This window comes from Callospermophilus lateralis, chromosome 13 (genome assembly GCF_048772815.1).
Source record: "Callospermophilus lateralis isolate mCalLat2 chromosome 13, mCalLat2.hap1, whole genome shotgun sequence".
Taxonomy (NCBI): Eukaryota; Metazoa; Chordata; class Mammalia; order Rodentia; family Sciuridae; genus Callospermophilus; species Callospermophilus lateralis.
The window spans coordinates 59489014-59514012 of NC_135317.1; the positions used below are offsets into that span (position 1 = coordinate 59489014).

The 24999-nt window shown below is 35.1% G+C and overlaps 1 protein-coding gene across 1 annotated transcript in view; it reads right to left on the minus strand.

The window, feature by feature from the left end:
• Window positions 1-24999, minus strand: part of Dnah14 (dynein axonemal heavy chain 14) — a 343676-nt gene that overhangs the window by 188029 nt on the left and 130648 nt on the right. Inside the window, exons 31-35 of the mRNA XM_076872908.1 lie at window positions 24147-24215; window positions 23319-23505; window positions 22191-22267; window positions 10539-10710; window positions 2889-2978 (exon numbers count right to left, since the gene is read on the minus strand). Of these exons, the coding sequence (XP_076729023.1) occupies window positions 2889-2978; window positions 10539-10710; window positions 22191-22267; window positions 23319-23505; window positions 24147-24215 (595 nt within the window). The remainder of the gene's footprint in view (window positions 1-2888; window positions 2979-10538; window positions 10711-22190; window positions 22268-23318; window positions 23506-24146; window positions 24216-24999) is intronic.

Here is a 24999-nt window from a genome sequence, read left to right on the forward strand (position 1 = left end):
TTCTAACCTTCTTCAAAAAGGCAAAAGCCCTGACGGGACTATCTTTAATTCAACTGACAGGATTTAATTATTATTCTGCTTAACTTTACTGGAGAGTCTATCAGAAATAGCAGGGATGGGCTCAGCTCTTGCATCTCCTGAGCAAAACTCTGTCAATACCTCCAGATGTCCTGAATGTCTTTCTCATCTCTGTTCCTAGTGCTAGATCATTCCAAGGAATGATAAATGACATGCTGACGGCATGGCAAACTGACTGTCCACCCAGTCACTTCAAAAATAAGAACCAGATTTAAGTATTAGAGTTGAATTGAGAACCCATGTTGGAGGACAGTCAACCTGTACCATTCCTCACCTTGAAGTGCCATAGGTTCCACTTAGGAAACCCAGTAACTGTAAAAACCCACTTTCCTTCTGAGTGAAACATGTGCACCCTTAGTGTTGCATTTCTCCCATAAAAGTCAGATATTAATCTGACTCCTCCTTAAAAACAATGTAACTACAATTTAAGGGTAGTTATGAATGGCAAGCATCCAGGATTTAAGAGAATAGCACCTTGACCTTGTAAGGCATTCAGATCAGCCTCAATTCACTGGCTACTATTGTTATGAATAATAAAATTGCACTAGACACTTTATCCTTGTGGGTAAAGGCAAAAATCTGTGCAGTTCACAATAAATATTGCTAAGTATGGATCAATGCTTCAGAGATCAACAGGCATGGTCAATACAGAAACTTAAGGAGAAATCCATCTGATTTTCTAAGGTAGATTCTGATGGTTTATGGAATATGTTCAACTGTTTGGGCTTGAGACCTTGGATAGGAATGATTGAGATCAATACTTTAGGTTGGCCTTATCCTGTTATTTGGTATCCTATTAACAGAAGCCTTAATTTTGTCTGGTATGAGCTAAAATGAATGTACTTTTGGTCCTAGTCCCTGATAGTAAGATTAATCAGAGTGGTCAACAGAATAGTGCACTCATGAGGAAATTTGATCAGAAGCCAAGTGGATGTATAAATGAGGGGCAGATGTTGGGAGGCAATGCTTTAGGTGTTTCTGAAAGATTTCTAAATATATTCTGAGCAGAAGCATTGGCAGTTTTATCCAGAATTTATCTTTTCAAAAATATTTGTATAGCAAACAGTGTCTCCTATCAGGATACAGGATTTATTTTTTTGTGTGTGTATATGCTAGGAATTAAACCCATGTATTCTACCACTGAGCTACATCATTACATGAGGGCAAATTTATTTGCTACCCAGAATTTAAAAATAATGTCTCATTCAGGGACAAAGGTTGGGCATTTTTTTGCCCTTAGTACCCTTCCAAAATTGGGGGATTCCTAAACTCAGGGGTCTCCTGTAACCCAACTTACCACATGTGCAGGTATGACCTACCTACAGGTATGACTTAGTGTGGGAAGTAAGTCTTAAGGAACTGGCATAGAAGATATTATTGTGGCTACTGCTATTGTTGTGTGTTTTGTCTCTGACCAAGGATTCTACTGTCTTTTGCCAATATGAACCAGTGGCAGGTTAACTTGACAAGCTACATAAAGTCTTGACAAATACGCGTATGGAGGAAAAGATGTAATATCACAAGTTGAAAACTCTCGTCATAACTAATAGTTAAATTCTACCTCAAAATCTGAATAGGATATTTTGATAGAAGTTCACGACTGGTTTGAAAGAGAAAAGGTCGAAAGAAGAAAGAAAACTTCAAAAATGACAAATGTGGGAAATTAGTTACCACCAGATATGAAAAACTATAATATTTAAGCTATTAAAAAGTTATGATATTTAAGACTATGTGGTATAGGGATAGAAACAGAGAAATAGACCCAAAGAACAAAATATAGAAAAAAGCAATAAAGAAAACCCTATTAGACATGAAGACTTGATATACTATAGAAGCAGCAAATCAGTGAGGAAAACTCTTGGGAAAATTGATTATCCATTTTTGAATCCTTATCTGATGTCTTTAAGAAAAATAAATTTTGAAAAATAAATAAATATAAAAAAAGAAAAATAAATTTTGTACAATTTAAAAATGGAAAATACAAATAACTTAAAACTTTTAGGAAAAAATTACAGAAAATATATTTCCAAAAATAGTGTTAAAAATTTCTAAAAATAGGATATGAAAAATGCAGATCATAAAGAAAAAGACTGGTGGACCTTATTGCACTAAAAATGTCTTCTTATAAGTCAACACCACAGACTTTTCAGAAAAGCCAATTATTTAAGAGAATGTGTTTGCAATGCATATAAACATAGAATTATGATATAAAAATATGTGATGAAGGCCTGGAGTTGTGGCTCAGTAGTGGAGTGCTTGCCTCACATGTGTGAGGCACTTGGTTCAATTCTCAGCACCAACTATAAATAAATGAATAAAATAAAGGCCTGTCAACACTAAAAAATATTTTTAAAAAATATGTGATGAAAAAAATCTATGTTTATTAAGAAAAAGATGAACAACCCAATTGAAAAATAAGTACATTACATAATCTGAAAAGTCAGGGCTAAAAACATTGAAAGGATGTACAGTTTTAACTAGTAATCAGAGATAGGTACATTCTACTGTTTTTGCAAATAGTTCATTCATGGATGATTCAAAGAAGGTATAGCAATGGGATGTAGAATATTTAACACCATATTTGTAGGGTTTTTACAAAAACTTGTTAAGGGGATAAAGGTGAAAAGATTAATTTGTTGAGAGTTATGATCAGGGGTCAAATGATAAAGTCTAAGGGGACAGTTAATCAATGTCCCTCAGTTTTAAGAATATTATAATAGCCCTCTTTCATTATAACTGTTGTTATTTCCCTCCTTGACTGTACCTATTAAAACCCAGGCAAAATTTACCAAATGCTATTTTGCACTTACCTGAAGTTGATTATAAAACTGAATGATCTTCTCTTTCTGAGGTGACCAGTGTTGTAAGCCTAATTGTTGTGTTGCAATATATATCACTTTCTAAAAGGAAATAGATAAATTTAAAAGGCATTGTAAATTAAACCAATCACCATTTGTTTATTTGTTTGTTTTTGGCAGTGCTGGGTATTGAACCCAGGAAGTCTTGCACATACTAGGTAAGTGCTCTACCACTAAACTATAACCTTAGCCCAAACCCTTACATTTTAATTCTCTGATATTTCTCTTAACTAGTTACCAATTACTATAAGACAATAGTTATAATTTTTTTCTAGTTCAAAAACCTCTGACTCTGAGAATAATTAAAGCTACTATTATTCTTTCTAGAAGAAAAATATAATACACACAAAATTTCATGTTCAGGAGACATCTGGTAGCAAATTCATAGAACCTCTCCCAGCTTAAGAAGCCAGATTTTAAGATATATTTAAGGACTAGCAATTACTAGAGTATAGCTGTTTGTTCTACACTAAAAGCAAATGTAAAAGGTTCTATACCTTTTTGTAATTTTAATTACATTTAGCTAGTTTATCAATTTCCTAATAATTATTTTAATGTTTCAAAGTTAAGAATATTCTAAGACAGGAAATAAAATTGATAGGATTGAAAAGATACGGGGCTGGGAATGTGGCTCAAGCGGTAGCGTGCTCGCCTGGCATGTGTGTGGCCCGGGTTTGATCCTCAGCACCACATATAAACAAAGATGTTGTGTCTGCTGAAAACTAAAAAATAAAATATTAAAAATTCTCTCTCTCTCTCTCTCTCTCTCTCTCTCTCTCTCTCTCTCTCTCAAAAAAAAAAAAAAAAAAAAGAAAAGAAAAAATAAAAAAGAAAAAGAAAAGACACCATGTGACTGATTGTACATTAAAATACTCCAAGGAGTAGTTGTGACCTGGAAAGATACTTAATATTCTAGTAAAGAATTATGAGGGGAACCATGCTTCCTACTAAAGGAGGGTTTATTTCAGTGTGGATACAACTGGTAACTATACCTACAGAAAAAATGTATATTTCTCCTTTCTTTTTCACTGAGCTCTTCCACTTCATTGCTCATTCCTCACATCCTTACAACTAGACAAAACAAAGCAGCTGAAGGAAATTCAGCAGGACTTTGAAATGGAGAAAAAGGCAACTCCTATGGCAAGACCAGCTGGAGGTAGGCAATCAGCTGAGAGGAGTTGTTAAAGAGCAACCACTTTTAAATAGAGTTGACAAGATCACCTACTTGAAGGCCTGAATTTTGGGCAGTGTTAGGCATAAAGTTTATGAATTCTTTGCTGTTAATAATACCAGCCACACAGATGTGGAATAAAAATTGCTTGGATGCACAGTAGTTCAACATAATGGGGAAAATCAAGGACATATTCAGACAAGTCATTCTCTTGATTAAATATTTGAATAAATTCTTAGGGAAGTTTTGAAATAAAACCATAATCTTATTGTAAAGTATACAAAGCTATATATGTTGTTCCTTGGAGTTAACTGGACGGCCAACTACACAGCTGTAATTTGATGAGATGGTTTCAGTAATTCTCAGTTAATCTTTTGGTTACTCTGAGTTAATGTCTTCTATATTTGGACAGTGTTAGAGACAGATGCAAATAAATTAGATAGATCACGATTCCCTATTACACAAGATTTACATTCTTGCATCTCAAATAGTATAAATAGCAGGCTTACGGTATATCTCTTTAGTAAGATATGTTCTTATGCAGAATATACAGCCTATACATAGCTGTCATTGTGTAAACCATCAATGAATATGAAGTGTCCGCAAAAGCTCCTGTGTTAATGCAGAAATGCTTGGAGGTGAAATGATTGGATTGTGAGAGCTATAACTTAATCAGTCCATCCTAATTTGAGTGGACTGACTGGGTGGTAACTGGGCAAGTGGGGTAAACCTAGAGGAGGCGAGTCACTGGGGGTGTGCCCTGGAAGAGTTTATCTTCCTCTGGCCTTTACCCTCTTCTCTTTACTTCCTGGCCACCACCAGCCAGATGGGCCCAGAGCATTGGATTCAGCCCACCATGATCTAAATCTCTGAAACCAGGAGCTCAGAATAAATTTATCCTCCTCTAAGTTATTCTTGTCAGGTGTTTTGGTCACAGCAATTAAAAGCCAACTAATACCCGTATATAAAGAGGCTCAAAAGTAAAATCATTGGGCTTCAGTTGTAGCTCACTGGCAGAGCGCTTGCCTAGTTTGTGTGAGGCACTGGGTTCGATCCTTAGCACCACATTAAAAATAAAATAAAATAAAGGTATTGTGTCCATCTACAACTTAAAAAATGTAAAGTCATTAATATACATGCAAGAATGCTATTAGACAGGTAATGCTATTTTTAAAGCTGTGACTTGAAAAATGTTAAAGTTAACCTGGAAAGTGCCTAAAACTTTTAACTAGAGGAAAAAATGAGGGGATTTTGTAGGTTTTGCCTTTGAAAGATAGGAGGATGCTCATGTAAAACAGAGAAAAGCTCATCAACTGACATTTCTCTTGTTTTTCTCCTATTAAAGTAAAACCTTCAAAATGTAAATGTAAATGAAAATCTTCAAAACTTTGGTAATAGCTGAGAGACAAATATTCACTGTGTTTCTCTTGGAAACCTCACAAGCAAAAGAAAAAAAAAACACAGAATTGAATTTTATTAGAATAAGGAAATGAAGAAAACCTACAAAATACAAAACACATGGAAATACCAAGAAAGCAGCTAAACTTGGATAGATTAGTGCTTGAACATGCAAACTGTTGGATCAGAAAAGTCAAACTCATTAAATCATGTGGAACAAAAGATCACACATTATATTGCTCTTGTTAATTCAGAGAACTAAAAAATAAAATATTTCATGTTAAAAAGGCTAATAGATTACCCAAACTCATAACTACAGAAATTATAGTGAAATTATAAATATCAAAGACAAAGTGAAAAATTTAAAAGTATGTGTAGAGAGAATACAGAGGAACAAATATCGAGGTGACACTGACTGAAGAGTGACTTTAGAACAAAAAGAAAAAAAGAAAAAAAAGGAACCAAAAAAAAAAAAAAAACAACTACTGGAGAGCATTGCTCACTGAAGTAAGTGACTGAGGGAAAATGCTGAAGTGTACACAACTAGCACAGAATTTGGCACAGTGCGAAGGGATAATGAGAACACAGCTATTTGGGGATCTGCAAACAGGCTGGTTTGAGAGAAATTCTCAACATATGCTTGTAGTACTATACTGGGGAGTAGCTTGAGAGGTCATATCTGAGCTTTCTTCTCTTTCCCCAGGAACCCAGAGCAGGCATTGCTGCACTGTCTTAGTTGCTGACTATCATTACCCAGTTTGACCCTGGAGGAATGTAACTGAAACAATCCTTCTGAAAAATCTGTACAATGGATGACCAGTTAATGACACAGAAGAAAATGGAACTCACTTCCCCATTAAGCTGGTGGTTTGGTGACCTGTTGAAGAACAGGGGACTGAGCAGGCACATGGGAACTGGGTCTCAGAGTGTCAGAGTTGTGGGTGGTGGATTGTAGAAGGTCTGCCTGTGCCTCCTGACCCAGTGCAGAGTTATTCTGACTTCCGAATGGCTTTCACAAAGGGTTCTGGAGACTCAGATGTGCTGTAATACTCAGCATTAGCTTAGCCCTGGGTGTGTGTTGAGAAACTCTCCTTGAATGCATTTCTGCTGGGGGAATCTTGGCAAATATTTCAACAAAACAGGAGATATAAAAGCTCCTGCTCACAACCCAGTCCTAAGAAGGCATGGTTGGGACTGGGGGCTGAAGACATGATCCTGCACATCTACCCCCATAGTTTCAGCAGAGAGAAAACAACACAAAGATGGAGACTGCACCTACAATGGACCTTTATATAGGTTGTTCCCATGCCTTTTCAGACTGTACACTGCTGATAAAATTGGAGGGATAATCACAGAGGGCACCTTCACATTTTCTGCTGTCTATAACATACAACCGGAACTGCCAGAGATTCAACTACAGGGAAAATGTGACCCTCAGGTTCTGACCCAGTATGATCTATGTCAAAACCTCCTAATCACAGCCAAGAAGTAACAAGGAAACTAGTACAAAGTCCAGATGGAATTAAATACAACACTATACAACCAAATGACACCCCAGGACACATAATCAAGAGACAGCTGTTCCTTAAGAGGGCCCACACATAAAATTGGAAGAGAGATCCATCCCAGCAGAGATACAAATCTAAACGTAGAAACATAAGAAATGTGAAAAAAACAAAGCAACATGACTCTCTCAAAATTTATATTTCTCTAGTAACGGACTTCAAAGATATTGAAATGGATTAAAAACCAAAGAATTCAAAAGAATGATGTTAAAAATGGTCAAGGGCTGGATGTGGTGGCACACACCTGTAATCCCAGCAGTTCAGAAATCTGAGTCTGACAAACCCAAAGCCAATATCATACTAAATGGGGGAAAACTGAAAGCATTTCCTGTAAAATCAGGAACAAGATAAGAGTGCCCACTCTTACCACTCTTATTCAATATAGTAATGGTAACTTTGGCCAGAATAATCAAGCAAGAGGGAGAGAAGGGATACAAATAGGAAATGATGAAGTCAAATTATTCCTGTCTGCAAATAACATGATTCTACACCTAAGAAATCCTAAAGAATCTACCAAGAAATTCTTAGAACTGATAAACAAATTCATCAAAGTATCAGGATACGAAAATCAACAAACAAGTTAGTAGCTCTTTATACACCAATAATGAACTTGCTGAGAGAGAATCAGAAAATGAACAAACAAGCAAACAACAACAACAACAAAACACCTAGGAGTAAGCCTAATCAAGGAGATAAGACCTGTATAATGAAAATTATAAAACACTTAAGAAAAAATTGAAAACAACACCAGAATATGGAAAGCCCTCCCATGTTTATGGATTTAGAGAATTAATATTGTTAAAATGGTCATACTGCCAAAAGTGAGTTATAGATTCAATGCAATTCCCACAAAAATACCAAAGACATTCTTTACAGTACTAGATGAAGCAATCTGAGAATTCACACAGAAGCACAGAAGACCCTAAATAGCCAAAGTAATCCTGAGCAAAAAGAACAATGCTGGAGGCATCACAATACCTAATTTTAAAACATACTAAAGAACCATTGTAACAAAACACCATGTATATTAGCACAAGAGCAGAAACATGCAACCATGGAATAGAGCAGAAATGAACCCAAACATCTATGGCTATCAGATTCTCAAAAAAGAAGCCAAAAACATGCTGAATAAATGATGGCCTTTTCAACAAATGGTGCTGGGAAAAATACCTGTAGAAAACAAATTGGATCCCTCTCTCTCAATCTGTACAAAAATAAATTCAAAATGGATCAAAGACCTTAAAATTATACCAAGACCTTTGAAACTACTAGAGAAAATGTAGGGAAAATTGGTACAGGCAATGTTTTCCCGAATAGGACTCAAATAGCTCAAGAAACCACAGCAAGAATTGACAAATATAATGCCCTCAACTTAAAAGACTCCTTTACAGAAAAAAAAAAATGAACAGAGTGAATAAACAGCCTACAAAATGGGAGAAAATCTTTGCCAGCTATTCATCTAGACAGGATTAATATCCAGAATATATAAAGAACTAAAATAATTTAACACCAGAAGAGCAAGTAATCCAACAAATAAATATACAAAATGAGCTGAACAGACACTTCTTGAGAGTAGTACAAATGGCCAATAAGTACATGTAAAATGTTCAACATCATTAGCCATCAAAGAAATTCAAATCAAAACTATTTTGCAATTCCATCTCACACCCAGTCAGAAAAAGAAACACACACTGTTGGTGGTAATATGAATTAGTACACTTATTTTTCCTCAAGAAACTAAAAATAGAACTACCATATGATCCACTCCTGAACAAATCCAGCAAAGTATCATACAAAAGAGATCTGTATACCCATATTTATTGAAGTACTATTCATAATAACCAAGTTATGGAATCAGCTTAGATATCCATCAATGAATGAATGGATAAAGAAAATGTGGTATACACACACACACACACACACACACACACACACACACACAGTGCAATACTATTCAGACATAAAGAAGAATGAAATCGTGTCATTTGTAGGTAAATGGCTGGAACTGTTACACAAAATAAGCCAGTTTCAGAAAGATAAGTTCCATATGTTTTCTCTCATATGTGGAAGCTGGAAAAAGAATAAAAAATTTTTAAAATGACATGAAAGTACAATAGGGACTACTAGGGTAGGGGGACCAGGATTAGGGAAGAAAGAGGACAAGAGAAGGTGGTAGGGAGAGAGGATCTGATCAAAGCATATTATATGCATATGTGGAACAATATATAATGTGCAACTTAATTCATTATAATTTCTGCTTTTGAATTATTTCTATCAAGTCTAATTTTCCCTGACTCAATCTTTGTTTTTTTTTTCTTTTTTAAGTTCCTCATTGTGCTCAAAAATAATATTTATTCTGTACTTTTTGGGTAAAAAGTTTTACAAGTAGCCTGCCAATTATATTTTTTTAAAAAAAGAATAATTATGAAACTGTTTAAATCACATTTTCTAAAATAAATTTAAGAAACAACATCCCCCCAAATAGAGTCTGAGGGAAAGGATAAATATGCTTAATGGCCTGAAACTTGTTAAAAGGTTGGAAAGCAGAAAACAGGGAGAAGTTTGTGGTTGAAAGAACAGGGAGGAGAGGGGGATATGGAAGGAAGAACAGAATATATTCAAATGACAACCTGGTGCAGCCAGATTGTAAAAGCTATTATAAGTCAAAATACTTTATTTTGATTTTGTACTGAAAGCAACAACGATCCACCCTGGCCTTTTTAATTTCATCAAACATATGTTTTAGGGATGCAATTCTGGTGGCATTATGGAAACATACTAGAATTCAGGGAGTGGTAGGATGCTATACAATAGTATTAGAAACAAAAACACTGATATCCTACCAAACCACGACAATAGCTATGAGACTAAATAAGTAAAAGAAACAATAAAGGGCTCTATAATTATAACATAATTTTAATGATCAAAACAATTTTTTCATAATTCTGAACTAATTTGATTTTCTTTTTCTTTTGGTACCAGAGAATGAATCCAGGGGTGCTTAACAACTAAGCAACATCCCCAGATCTTTTTAAATTTTTTATTTTTTAGAGACAGGTTCTCACTAAGTTGCTTACAACCTCGCTACGTTGCTAAGGCTGGCTTTGAACTTGGAATCCTTCTGCCTCAGCCTCCTGAGCTGCTGGGATTATAGATCTGTGCAACTGCACCTGACTCTAAATTGATTTTCAAAATACCTCTTCAAAGAAGGAAGAACCAACACAACATCAACATTTGAAAGATGAGAAAATTGAGAATAAAAAATGTAACAGTTCTCCTTGTCTAAACAGTTACATTTAGTCTAAAGTTCCTTTTTCCCAAAAGGATATGCATGTCTCCATTTTTATATCCTCTATTATAATATAAATAGAGCATTTCAGGAAGAACATAGTATATTTAATCAACACTTAATATAAATTGATATTCCACAACTAAATAATTTGTGATGATTTTCAAAGATCTTATTACCTCCAAGGCAAGTTGATTTACTTTTGAAACAATCACTCCAGGAAAAAAATCTCCTATAATCATTTCAAAAAGTGCATCATCTTCAGGAATGAATTTTGATGAACTAGATTCTCTTATGGACTCTATAATAATTGTAGTTTCATCTACTTCAGAAGGATTATCACTGGTGTCACTTGAATGATTGAAGAAAAACATAAAGGACAAGTTAGCAAGTTTGCTGACATTACATTGTCATTTTTAGAAGTGGCTGACCCAATAACCTTTCTCCCTTTGCCTCACTACTAGAAGCCATGTAGTTTGGGTGGGATTAATCAGGTCCCCAGCTCCAGGGAGCTGGTCTAGAATAGTAAGATTAAAGCCATTCTTGAGTCACTGATTCACGGATGGGCACAAGCAGTAATGGTTTTTGGTTGTAAATAACAAAATTAATTTAGTCTACTATGAAGTGAAAAGGTTGATTTATTAAAAATCTCTAGTACTAGAATCAGGCTATCAGGCTATGCGGCTGGGAACAATGGCCAAAATTATGCTATAAGACTTGTGAAGAAATGACTGCCACTATTAACAGATCCAGTCTGCAGTGCCTGTCCCACCAATTCATCATTGATGTTGGCACTAGAATGGCTCACTGCCTCTGTTATTGCTGGTAACTGGCTGTTGATACTGTCACTGTTGTCCCCTTGTTGGAATGTACTATTTTTATTTTTATTAGCTTCATGTTCAAACTGTGTGATATCTGTGTCTAATTTTCCAAGGATGGAGGACAAAACCATAACTGGGAGAGCATATGGAGAATCAACTTATGTGGCATTACAAATATTCGCTTAAGGAACATAAACTCAGCTCTAGTCATCAGTGCCTGGTAGTAACCTGAACATTCAAGAGGAGAAAGAAATGATCTGTCCATTCAGAGTGAAGTTCAGGACTTCAGTCCAATGGTATGGGTATATGAGATACCCCAACTGCAGCCAGTCTGAAGTCCCATCAGTAAGTACATGGAGGACTGCAGTGTTAAGAATATCTCAGGTATTAAACTGAAATCCTAATCCAAGTAATCCTATCCTGGTCTACCTCTGAATTTTCTAATTAGATGAAGCAACAAATTGCCTCTTCTGTTTGAGTCTTCTGTTATTTTTAACAAAAGTGGGTTCATAAAAAACAGTATTTTTATACATTAAACATTTCAGTATATATTAAACTAGTAATCAAAATGACAATAAGTAACTATAGGAGGTTTGAAACATTTTAGAGTTTTCTCTATGTAAATGTCCCTTCTGTTCTTTATTTATTGATGTCTGAAAATTTCTATCAGGATTGTGGTGATAGTTGATAATTTCTTCCTCTTCCTCTTCGTCTTCCTCCTTTTACTCCTCTTCTTCCTCTTTTTTTTTTTTTCAGTGCTGTGGATTGAACCCAGGGCCTTGCATATGCTAGGAAAGTGCTTATACCTCTGAGTTATACTCCCAGCATGGTGAAAGTTTTTGTACTGTTTTATTTTATGTTTAGGTCTGTGATTCATAATAAAAAATAGCTAACATTTATTGAGTACTCTTTTGCAGGAATTTTGCTTGATATTCATAAAAATTAACATGGTCAGTGTTATACAACTGCTGAGTGTAGGACCTGGAATTTACTGAGGTCTGACTTTGAAGGCCAAGCTCAACTATTACAATGGAAACCTCATATTGGCTAGAACTGATGTTAGTCATTTATGCTCCCCTGAGAAGAAAGCTCTCATTCTTTATTTTGAATGTGTTTTGGTAGAGAAAGGACAAAACTCCATCTGATGTTAAAGGACCACACCAGAGGGAAGGAGATCCAGACTTCCCAGCTGATATCCTAGGGACCAACCTTGATCTTTTCATATTTTTTTCCAAGACAGATCTTCCTTTATTTTAAAAGAAAATGAAAAAAATCAGGGAGTACAGTGTCTTTTTGGGGCACAAAGGCTAAATACATACATGAAGAGATAATGGCTTTTATAAATATAATATTGTTGCAATATGCTGTTGTCCGGTATAAAGGCAACTCTTCACTAAAAGAGAACTTTGAAGGTGACATGTGATATTATGTTTTAATTCAAGAATAAACAATGAAAATTTTAAATGAATTTTTAGGTTACTAGCAATTTTTTGTTTTTAGATATACATGACAGTAGAGTGCATTTTGACATATTATACATACATGGGGTTCAAACCATTACAAATTTCAAATATGAGCATAGGAAAGTTATGTTGAATTCATTCTACTATTTTTCCTATTTCTATTCCCACTCTCTTCCCTTCATTTCTCTTTGTCTACTCCAATGAACTTCTATACTTCCCCTCATTATCTTCCCTTGTTACGGGTTAGCATCCCCATATTAGAGAGTACATTTGGTCTTTAGTGTTTGGGAACTGGCTTATTTCACTTAGCATCATATTCTCCATTCTATCCATTTACCAGCAAATTCCATAATTTCATTCTCCTTTATAATTGAATAATATTCCATTGTGTGTATATATACAACATTTTCTTTATCTCTTCTTCTGTTGACGCGTGCTTAGGCTGGTTCCATAGCTTGGCTATCGTGAATTGAGCTTCACTGAACATTGATGTGGCTGCATCACTGTAGTATGCTGCTTTTAAGTTCTTTGGGTATAAGCTGAGGAGTGGGATAATTGGGTCAAATGGTGGTTCCATTCCAAGTTTTCTGAGGAGTCTCCATACTGCTTTCCAGAGTGGTTGCACCAAATTGCAGTCCCACCAGCAATTTGTGAGCGTGCCCTTTTCCCCACATCCTCACCAACATTTATTGTTCCTTGTATTCTTGATAATTGCCATTCTGACTAGAGTGAGATGGAATCTCAATGTAGTTTTAATTTGCATTTCTCTAATTGCTAGAGATGTTGAACATTTTTTCATATATTTCTTGACCATTCTTATTTCTGCTTCTGTGAAGTGACTACTCAGTTTCTTTGCCCATTTATTGATTGGGGTTATTTGTTTTTTGGTGTTAAGTTTTTGTATTCTTTGTATATCCTGGAGATTAATGTTGTGTCTGAAGTGCAGGTGGCAAAGATTTTCTCCCACTCTGTAGGCTCTCTGTTCATGTTCTTGATTGTTTCCTTTGTTGTGAAGAAGCTTTTTAGTTTGATACCATTCCATTTATTGATTCTTGATTTACTTCTTGTGCTTTAGAGGTCTTATTGAGTTAGTCTGTTCCTGAGTGGATCTGATGAAGTGTGGGCCTACTTTATCTTCTAGTATGCACAGGGTCTCTGGTATGATGCCAAAGTCCTCGATCCACACTTCAAGTTGAGTTTTGTGCAGGGTGAGAGATAGGGGTTCAATTTCAATCTACCACGTATGGATTTCCAGTTTTCCCAGCACCATTTGTTGAAGAGGCTATCTCTTTTCCAATGTATATTCATGTCATCTTTGTCTAGTATGAGATAACTATTTATGTGGGTATATCTCTATGTATTCTATTCTAATCCATTGATCTTCAATTCTACTTTTGTGCCAACTGTGCCATTTTTGTTACTATAGCTCTGTAGTATAATTTAAGATCTGGTATTGTGATGCCTCTTGCATTACTTTCCTCACTAAAAATTGCTTTGGCTATTCTGGGTCTCTTATTTTTCCAAATGAATTTCATGATTGCTTTTTCTATAAGGAATGACATTGGAATTTTAATGGGAATTGCATTAAATCTGTATGGCCATTTCAAAAATATTTCAAAAATATTAATTCTGCTTATCCAAATATATGGGAAGTCTTTCCATTTTCTAAGGTCTTCTTTAATTTCTTTCTTTAGTGCTCTGTAGTTTTCATTGTAGAGGTCTTTTACCTCTTTTGTTAAATTGATTTCTAAGTATTTTATTTATTTTATTTTTTGTTGTTGTTTATTTTTTTATTGAGTATTTTATTTTTTTTTGAGGCTATTGTGAATGGAATTGTTTTCTGATTTCTATTTTATCTGATTCATCATTGGTGTACAGGAACACAATTGATTTATGGGTGTGCATTTTATATCCTGCTACTGTGCTGAATATGTTTATTAGTTTAAGAATCTGGTGAACTGTTTTGAGTCTTTATTTATAGAGAATCATGTCACTGGTAAATAGATATAGTTTGAGCTCTTCTTCCTATTCATATCCCTTTACTTTTTTTTTCTGTCTAATTGCTCTGGCTAATTTTCTGTCTAATTGCTCAAGGACTATGTTGAATAGAAGGTGCTGGGAAAACTGGACAGGTATCCCTGTCTTGTTTCAATTTTTAGAAAAAATGCTTCTGATTTTTCTCCATTTAGATTGATGTTTGTCTTAGGTTTAGCATATATAACTTTTACAATGTTGAGGTATGTTCCTACTATCCCTAGTTTTTCCAGTGTTTTGAACATAAATGGATGTTGTTTTTCGTCAAATGTTTTATCTGCATCTATTGAGATAATCATATGATACTTGTGTTTAAGTCTGTTGATGTGATGAATTACATTTATTGATTTCTGTGTGTTGAACTGGGCTTGCATCTCTGGAATGAACCCCACTTGATTGTGGTGTATTATCTTTTAAATAAGTTTTATATGCGATTGCCAGAATTTTGTTAAGACTTTTTGGCATCTTTGTTCATGTTGATCTGAATTTTACTTTCTTTGATGTGTCTTTGTTTGGTTTTAGTATCAGGGTGATACTAGCTTCATAGAATGAGTTTGGAAGGGTTTAATCCTTTTCTACTTCATGGAATAATTTGGGGAGAATTGGTGTTAGTTATTCTTTGAAGGTCTGATAGAACTTGGCTGAGATTCCATCTAGTTTTGGGCTTTATTTTGTTGGTAGGCTTTTGATGGCATCTTCAATTTCATTGCTTGAAGTTGATTCATTTAAATTTTTGATGTCTTTCTGGTTCAATTTGGGTAGGTCATATGTCTCTAGAAATTTATCAATGTCATCATGATTCTCTTTTATTGGAATGGAGATTTTCAAAAAAGTTTCTGATTATCATTTGCATTTCAGTAGTGTCCATTGTGATATTTTCTTTTTCATCATAAATTTCAGTGATTTGAGTTTTATCTCTCTTTTCCTTGTTAGCTTGGCTAAGAGGTTATCAATTTTATTTGTTTTTCCCAAAGAACCAACTTTTTGTTTCATGTATATTTTTGAATTTTTTTGTTATTCAATTTCATTGACTTTGGCTCTGATTTTAGTTATTTACTGTCTTCTATTGTTTTTAGTGTTGATTTGTTCTTCTTTTTCTGGAGCTTTGAGATGTAATGTTAAGTCATTTTTTGGATGACTTTCTATTCTTTTAATGAATGAATTTAATGCAATGAACTTTCTTCTTAGCACTGCCTTCATAGTGTTCCAGAAATTTTGATAAGTTGTGTCATGATTCTCATTTACCTATAACTATTCTTTTTATTTCCTCCCTAATTTCTTCTACTATCAATTTGTCATCCAATAGCATATTATTTAGTCTCTAGGTGTTAGAGTAGCTTCTATTTTTTTGTTTTATCATTTAATTTCTAATTTTATTCCATTATTATCTGATGGAATGAAAAGTATTATCCCTATTTTTTTTGGGTATTTTCTAAGAGTTGCTTTGTGACCTAAGAGATGGTCTATTTTAGAGAAGGATCTGTGTTCCAAGAAGAAAGTGTATTCAGTCATTGATGAGTAAAATATTCTATATATGTCTGTTAAGTCTAAATTATTAATTGTATTTTTTAGTTCTATAGTATCTTTGTTTAGTTTTTGTTTGGAGGATGTATCCAGTGATAAGAGAGGTGTGTTAAAGTCACCTAGTATTATTATGTTGTAGTCTATTTGATTCTTGAAATTGAGAAAGGTTTGTTTGGTGTATGTAGGTGCTCCACTGTTTAGGACATAACTATTTATGATTGTTATGTCTTGTTGATGTATAATTCCCTTAAGGCATATGAAATTACCTTCTTGGTCCCTTCTAATTAACTCTGGCCTGAATTACACCTTATCTGATATAATGTTAGAAACCCCTGCTTGTTCACAAGATCCATGTGAAAAGATATGTTTTTTTTTTTCATCCTTTTACCTTCAATCTGTAGATGTATTTGCCTATAAGGTAAGTCTCTTGGAAACAGCATATTGTTGGATCTTGATTTTTTAATCCAATCTGCCAGTCTATATCTTTTGATTGATGAGTTTAGGCCATTTAGATTCAATGTTATTATTGAGAAGTGATTTTTATTCCCTGTCATTTTGATTTATCTTAGGTTTTTAATTTGAATTAATTTCTCCTTTGATTAACTATTCTTCTACTGTTGTTAATCCCTTTGCTGGTATTTTAAAAAAAATTTCAGTTGTTGATAGACCTTTATTTAATTTATTTATATGCAGTGCTGAGAATCAAACCCAGTGCCTCACACACATGCCAGGCAAGTACACTACTGCTGAGCCACAGCTCTGGCCCCCTTTTCTGTTTTCCAGTTTTATTTTTCATTTCTTGTTCACAAAATATATTATTGAATAGGGTTTGTGGGCTTTCTAGTTTTAAATTCTTTTAACTTCTGTTTATCATGGAAGTTTTTTTATTTCATAGTCAATTCTGTAGGCTTTCTTTTCTTTTCTTTTTTTTTTTTTTGTATGTGTGTATGGTGCTGGGGATTGAATCCAGAGCTTTGTGCATGCAAGGCAAGGACTCTACCAACTAAACTATATCCCCAGCCCGGTACTTAATTTTGCTGGGTATAGTTTTTGTGGTTGGCCTCCATTCTCTTTCAGAGTTTGGTATTTATTATTCTAATACCTCCTAGCTTAGAGGGTCTAGCTTTAGAAATTGGCTGAGATCTTGTTTGGATTCCTTCTAAATGTTACCAATTACTTTTCTCTGGCAGCCTTTAAAATTCTGTCTTATTCTGTATGTTAGGTATTTTTGTAATAATGTGCTTTGATGTGGCTGTGTTGTAATTTTGTATATTTGGGGTCCTGTAGGCCTCTTGTATTTGGTTTTCCATTTTGTTCTTAAGGTTTGGGAATTTTCTGATATTATTTCATTGAAAAATTGCATATTCCTTTGGTTTATATCTCTGAGCCTTCATTTATCCTAATAAATTTTAAGTTTAGCTTTTTCATGTTATACCATATTTGTTGGAACTTCTCTTCATGGTCTCTTAACATTTTTCTCCAAGGTCAACTTTATTTTCTAGATTATATACTTTGTCTTCATTGCCTGAAACTCTGTCTTCCAAATGGTCTAGTCTATTAGTGATGCTTTCAATTAAATTTTTAATTTGTTTTAGTGATTCCTTTATTTTGAGGATTTCTGATTCTTCTTCAAGATCTCTTTCTCCTTGTTGAAATGTTCTTTGATTCTTGTTTTCCTCTCTGATTTTATTTCTTATGTCACCTTTTACTTTGTAGATCAGTTTTAACCACGAACTTTCTGAATTTTATCTCTGACATTTTCTCCACTATGGTATCATTGGAGACTACTGTTGAGGTGTTCTGGGTTGTTTGTTTCCTTGCTTTTTCATGATTTTTGTGTCACATGTTTATCTAGATGGATCTGATGCTGTAGAGTTTATACCTTATGGGTTTAAAATGTTACTCTATGTTACTAGTACTTCACAGATTGAGGCGGGGGAGCCCAATGATAGCAACAATGTATGCAAATAATATATAGCAGTAGACTAGATCCTTTTTTCTTATTTTCATACCAGTATAATTGGTACAATATGTAGGGGCAGTGGGATCAGAAATTTCCATCAGTAAAAACAGTACATTATCATGTATTATGTGTGGCTTAAAATCAAACAATAAGTGTTGTGTATGCTTTCCACTGAATTAATTATTGATGTGACATTGGTGGTAGGTGTAGATGTTATACACTTCAATTAGTATTAAGAAGTATTAAGGATAGAGTTGAGTATGTGTGAAGAAGAAGAGATAGGAGGGTAGAAAAGTGTTTGCAATGTCAAAGGGTGAATAGGGCAGATGCAGTGGTAACTTAGGATATGTTTGTTAGTTTGAAAGGGGATGAAAAATAGAATATAAAGGAGGAGAAAGAGAATGGAATTTGGGTGTCAGGAATAGAGAAATGAGAGAGGAAAACAAGGGAGACAGAGCAGTGATAAAGATGATACAAAACAAAATCAAAGTAAGCTAATCATAAGCCCTAACCTTCAAATTACAGAGCATGGGAAAATAACACCTTGAAAAAATTCAAAATAACAACAACAACAAAAAGAATGAAAGAAAGGAAAATAAAAGAAAGAAGAAGAAAGAAAAATAAGGATAGAGAAACAAATATGAATATGTGTAGGAGTCCTTGAATCAGTCAGTAGTCATTTAAATAAAACAAGAATCCAATATGGAACCCCCAAATCAAAAAGCAAAACAGAAATGCTGCCACAACAAACAAGCCACAACAACTCAAAGAGAATTTTTGTGAAATGTCAATAAATTAAGGAGTCATATCCATATGGTGGACAAAATAGTCAGTTTCTGTATGTGTTCACTGACTGTGCCCACCTGCTTTTCTTTTTACTTCTTGAGGTATGATCTAACCTTGCAAGTACGGGCCATGGATTGTGTCCCCTTCCTTTTATTGTGTTGCTGTGTTGAAAGTTTGAGTTTTAGACTTCCTAATTTACCTTCTTGGGAGATTTCCCTTCTTTGGGGGCAAGTTGAGGTCCAGTCACATAAAGGGCCCAACTGTTTTATGCCAGGTGGATCGAGGCCAGGCACTGGGACCTGTGGGCTGGCTGCAAAGATGAAAGCAGTGGGCCAAGTCAGGGATCAGGGAGGGTTTGGGAAACTATGGAGTGGGGAGCCGAGGGCCCTGTTGGGTGCCAGACTGATACTGAACCTGGTGGGTCTCAGGGATTAGCTGGACTGGGGAGGGATTCAGGGACCAGGCTGGTGCTGGGACCTGGTGAGTGCTGGACCAGCTGGCTGGCTGAACTGAAAGCAAAATGCCCTCTTCCAGCTTCCCTCTTCTCTTCCAGCTTCCCACCCACGTAAATGGACCCATCAGTCCCCATGAACCTCAGGACTTGAGAAGTTGGGGAGAGCCCAGCTCTCTCCAGCCCCTCTAAACTGGTTTCCCCGGGTGAAATGCTCCCAGTTTCGGACTTTCCACAGGTTTGCTAGGCTCAGAGAGGCTCACACAGACCTAGCTGCAAACTCACATATCTGTTTCTGTAGGTTCTACCACAAGGAAGTCCCAAGATGGCTCCTGGATCAGCTTTAAATGGAGGATTGATAAACTCTGGTGGAGAGTGTTTTTCTTTTCTTTTTCTTTTTTCTTTTTTTAAATATCTGATTAATGAGTCAAACAGTCTCTGGTTTGGCTAGGGCAGACTGCCCCTCTAGTCTCAGGACTTTTCACTCTGAGCCTTGGGGAGATGTAATATTCCTGCTGTTTGAGTTCTGGGTAGCTAAGAGAAATGCTGTCTCATGCTAATATGCCACCTTGCCACTCTGGTTTAAATGAACTTTTTTTTTTTTTTTTTTTTTTTTTTTTTTTTTGGAGAGAGAGAGAGAGAGAGAGAGAGAGAGAGAGAGAAAGAGAGAGAGAATTTTAATATTTATTTTTTAGTTTTTGGCGGACACAACATCTTTATTTGTATGTGGTGCTGAGGATTGAACCCAGGCCGCACACATGCCAGGCGAGCACGCTACCACTTGAGCCACATCCCCAGCCCTTAAATAAATACTAACATCTAATTAAAGATTCAAGTAAAGGATGACTAATGTAATCTTATTTTACTCATTTACTTATTTTACTCAGTTCTTTGGAATTAGTTGACACTTCGAGGCTCAGTACTGTGGTAAGTCTTGTAAATGTTAAAAGTGTATACTTGAAAAGATACTAATTTTCCAGATGTTAACAAGCAAGTCTTTCCTAGGACTCTAACTGTTGAACAGTTTGTTTTATGAATAAGAGAGGAGAGTTGGAAAACTCTTTTATGGGAAAAAGGGAGAAAACTGCTTGTAGTGGACAGAAACATGAATAACCCTCAACGATATACTCACTTTTTAATCCCTAGAAACCTTGAATATCATCTAACATGACAAAAGAATGAGTATTGTATTATATGGCAAAAGATGTGATTAAGAATCTTAAGAGGAGCTTATCCTAGACTATCCAGATTTTAATGCAATCACTGCTATGTGCAATTATCTTTTACCCTAGTTTGTCATTTGTCTTTTAAATTCATAAAATGTACTTTTTAGCCACTTAAAAATCCTTTCTTTGGTGGCTTCTGGATTTTGAGACTGAATTTTAAATGCTTTGGTACTCTAAGGAAACAAAGGACATTGTGTTTCTTTGAATATATATTTAGAAAATATTTTTATTTGTAGATAGACACCTTTATTTTTATGTGGTGCTGAGGTTCAAACCCAGTGCCTCATCCATGCAAGGCAAGCTCTCCACCACTTGAGCTACAACCCCAGTCCTTCAATTATTTTTATGTTTTAATTATTTTTGCATTTAAATTCTTTGATCCTTGTAGAGTTTATCCTGGTAAATAATGTGAACCACGGTTCCAACTTCATCTTAATCTGGATGGCTGGGTAATTTCCTCAATAATATTCATTAAAGAATCTATTCTTGCCTCCAGGCTTATGATGTATTAAATGCTCAAAGAATACAATTCTATTTCTGGATTTTCTACACTGAGGCAGTACCACAATATTTTAGTTATTGCAGCCTTATGACATATTTTAATTGTTACGGGGATATTTCTCCTTTATTGCTGTTGCTTTTCAATATTTTTTTCTAGCTAGTTCTGTTTATTTTTCCATGTGAAGCTTAAGATCCACTTGCCTAGAAACAAATTTAAAGACCCTTTTCTTATTTTAATCAGGTAGCATTTTCACTCATAAATTAACATTTAGAGGATTTAAATATTTATGATGTTAAGTTTTTTTTTCAGATGTTATAATACTAGAAATGTGTTGTATTATTCAGTCATTTATGTTTTTACTTCTGCCCTTCAGTCATATTATAAAGTTTTCTTCATACAGGTTTTATACATTTCTCATATTGGTGCAATGGTCCATTGGTATCTGTTCCAGAACCCCTGAAGATACCAAATTCCATGAATCCTCAAGTGCCTTATAGAAAATGGCATAGTATTTGCATATAACCTTTATACATCCTTCCATATACTTTAAATCATGTCTAATTACTTGTAACACTTAATACAATGTAAATATTATATTAAGTAGTTGTTATACTATAATATTTAGAGGATAATGACATGAAAAAAAACTATGTATTTTCTGTACAGATGTAATTTTCCTTTTCAGATATTTTAAAATCTGCTGTTGATTGAATTCCTGGACACAGAAGTCATGGATACAGAGGGCTGATTATATGTTCACATCTATTTCTCATGAAGTTATTGCTCTTCTAAATGGGGTCTTTCATGTCCCTATACATTTTATTATGTAAATGTAAAGTACATTTTTTAAAAGAATGTATTCTATTGGGGAAAGATACTCAGCAATTTTTGCATATTTTACTTCCTCTTCTTTCATATTCTTAAATAACCTCTACCACATTTTACTGTGACTTTCTGGCTGTTCCCTGTTTTAACTTATCATTACTTAAAATTCTACAAAATATTTCCCCATAGGTATATTACTCCCTTTGACTTAACACTAAATTCAAATTTCAACTGACCATTTAAACTCTTCTTTCTTCTTTTTAGCCATTATTAAAACTCTCTTCAGAGACCTCAGGCCAAAATCATAATGATCCTATCAAATAGTAAAATATTTGAGTTATTAGAGGTTTTCAAGGAAAAAAATAGAACAATTTGAAAACAATTACATAAATTACTGATTATCTATGCTGTAAAGGGAAGCAGCAATATGATTCCAAGAAACCTTAATTCTACTTCCAATGCTCTCATTTCTCTTGCAAACTGGTGCTCCTAAAAGTCCATTTCTTTTCTATTCCTCCCTCTCTCCATCCGTCCTTCCTCCTTCTCCTCCTTTCTTTCTCCCTCCCACCTCACCTCTCTCTCTCTCTCTAGCTAACCCTTCCTCCTCCCTCCCTTCTTTCTTTCCTTCCTATCCTATCCTCTGGGGTCTGACTATTTTGCCCAGGCTGGTCTCGAGTTTCGGGTTCAAGCAATGCCCCTGTTTTAGCCTCCTGAGTACCTGGGTCTACAGGCATGTGCCACCATGACCAGCAAAAGTCTCTTTCTTAAAAGAAAGAATAACAAGTGTGAAAAACTATTCACATTTGAATTAAGTTTTCTCTGAACTGGAAAGAGGAATTGGAAGAATATTAAAAAGAGGAATGTGATTATCTGCCTAAGCCATCTTGGATTAGAACCAAATACTCATATCCTAGAACAATAATTCTCAAAATGTGGTACTCACAACAGCAATGTCAGTAACACTTGAGATGTTCTTGAAAATTCCTTTGTTTCATAGCAGACATATAAAATGAGAAACTTGGGGTTTAGGCCTAGCACTTGTGTTTTAACAAGTCCTCCAAATTATTTTGATGCATAATAAATTTTGAGAACACTGCTCTAGAAAAATTAATATCTAATTTTCTTGTACAGAGACAGTAGTCTATAATTTGAGATAATAGTTGTTCCATCATTCTTTCCAGATATTGGAGAGCAGGCTTGGAATCTTGACTGATTTTGCATTTTGTATTTGATTTTATATGTTGATAGAAATTTGAGCTCTACTTATGTGGTATGGTCCTCAGGTCATTCCTCAGCCAATACCAGTAAAGTCTTATTTAAAGTTATTTGTATATAATGACCTTTAAAGAAAATAAGTTACTTACTTGTTGTGAGAGCTGTTTGCTAGCTAATTCATAAAGGCTAGCTAGCTTTCCAGAGACTGTCTTTGCAGATTTGAAACCAAATGAAAACAGTATTATTTCAATAATCATTTGATAGTGGGGCACTATCATAGCCACTGGGCGAAACAGAGATTTTAAATTATCTGGGAGTTCTACTCGACCTCCAGAGCTTAAAAGGAAAAGAAAACAACAATAAGCCCACCATTTTTCAACAGTTCAAATAAGGGGCCACATAAAATATATACCCCCCATTCTATTGGCTTTCTATGTGTCCTTTATCTCAAGATTAGTTTATAAGATTTTTTGTTTGTTTGTTTTCTTTTTTTTTGTACTTGGGATTGAACCCAGGGGCACTCAACCACTGAGCCACATCCCCAGCCCTTTTTGTATTTTATTTAGAGACAGGGTCTCACTGAGTTGCTTAGGGCCTCGCTAAATTGTTGAGGCTGGGTTTTGAACTTTTCAATCCTCCTGCCTCAGTGCCCCGCCCTCCCCCAGCTGCTGGGACTACAAGCATGCATCTCTGCTAAGATGGTTTTTATCGTACTTTCCATCTCACAGAGCAGCCTGGCTTATTATCTTTTCTTTCTGTGCCCCATTCCGAAATTCATATCAGCTCGCTCTGATTTCCTGAAATAAGGTAGTATTCAGATATTTAATGAACCTGCCCAACCTCACTCCCTATAACCACCAGGGAGAGGTCAGAGGGCAGTAGAGAGTTATGATATATATACAATGCCAGACAACTCCATCTGTGGATAAGATTTAAGAAAAGGATTTTGGTCTCCCACCACATTCACTGATACTTACACAGGATTCAGGGTGATAAAGACTGCACAAGACATATTGATACGAATTTCTTTTCCACCCAGTACAAATCTATAAGACAGTATAGTATTCATAACTAAAACTGTTTTCTCTAGGATGAAATATGTTAAAACTACAAATGAATTTGGGAACTTTCTTATGGATATGTTACATTTAAATCCAAATAGAACATACTGAAATGAACAATAGTAAAAGAAAGAGGAGAAATAAGAGGCTCATTTGAGCCAAACTGTGACCCTTTGCCAGGAATTCAGACATATTTGATCATGTCTGAAGAAGTCTGAGGAGCTTTGTGGGATCTAAGGCTGGAAGTTACTCATCTGAATGAATAGACTTACACAGGGAAAGGAACCCAATGAGACCCATAAAGAATGAAGAGCTGTGCCTGGATAACAGAGTGGGACTCAGCATAGAGTCCCTACTTCAGCATGGAATACAACCCACCTCCCCAGTGTCCCCTCTCCCCATTTTAAAACTTTCAAGCCATTGTGAAATAAAACCCTTGGTATTTACTCAATTTGGAACCAGTGGTAGAGACAATGGACAAAAATCCTGTAGTGGTTTTTTAAAAAAAATTATTTTATTTTTTGACAGTTGATACCAAAGAGAGTGGTTAAAACCTACAAAAAAGAATAATTGGGACAAACCTGGGGATACTTTGTACACAAATGGGGGAAATTTGGCAGAGGCTGAGATAGAGAGAAGATGAGATATGGGATGCTATGACACCGCCCCATCCCCCCATAAACTTGTGAAGCCTGATAACACCAGCTTTAACAGTTTGAAGAAAATCCATGAGAGTAAAACCACAAGTTAGTATCCATTAGCATTAGTT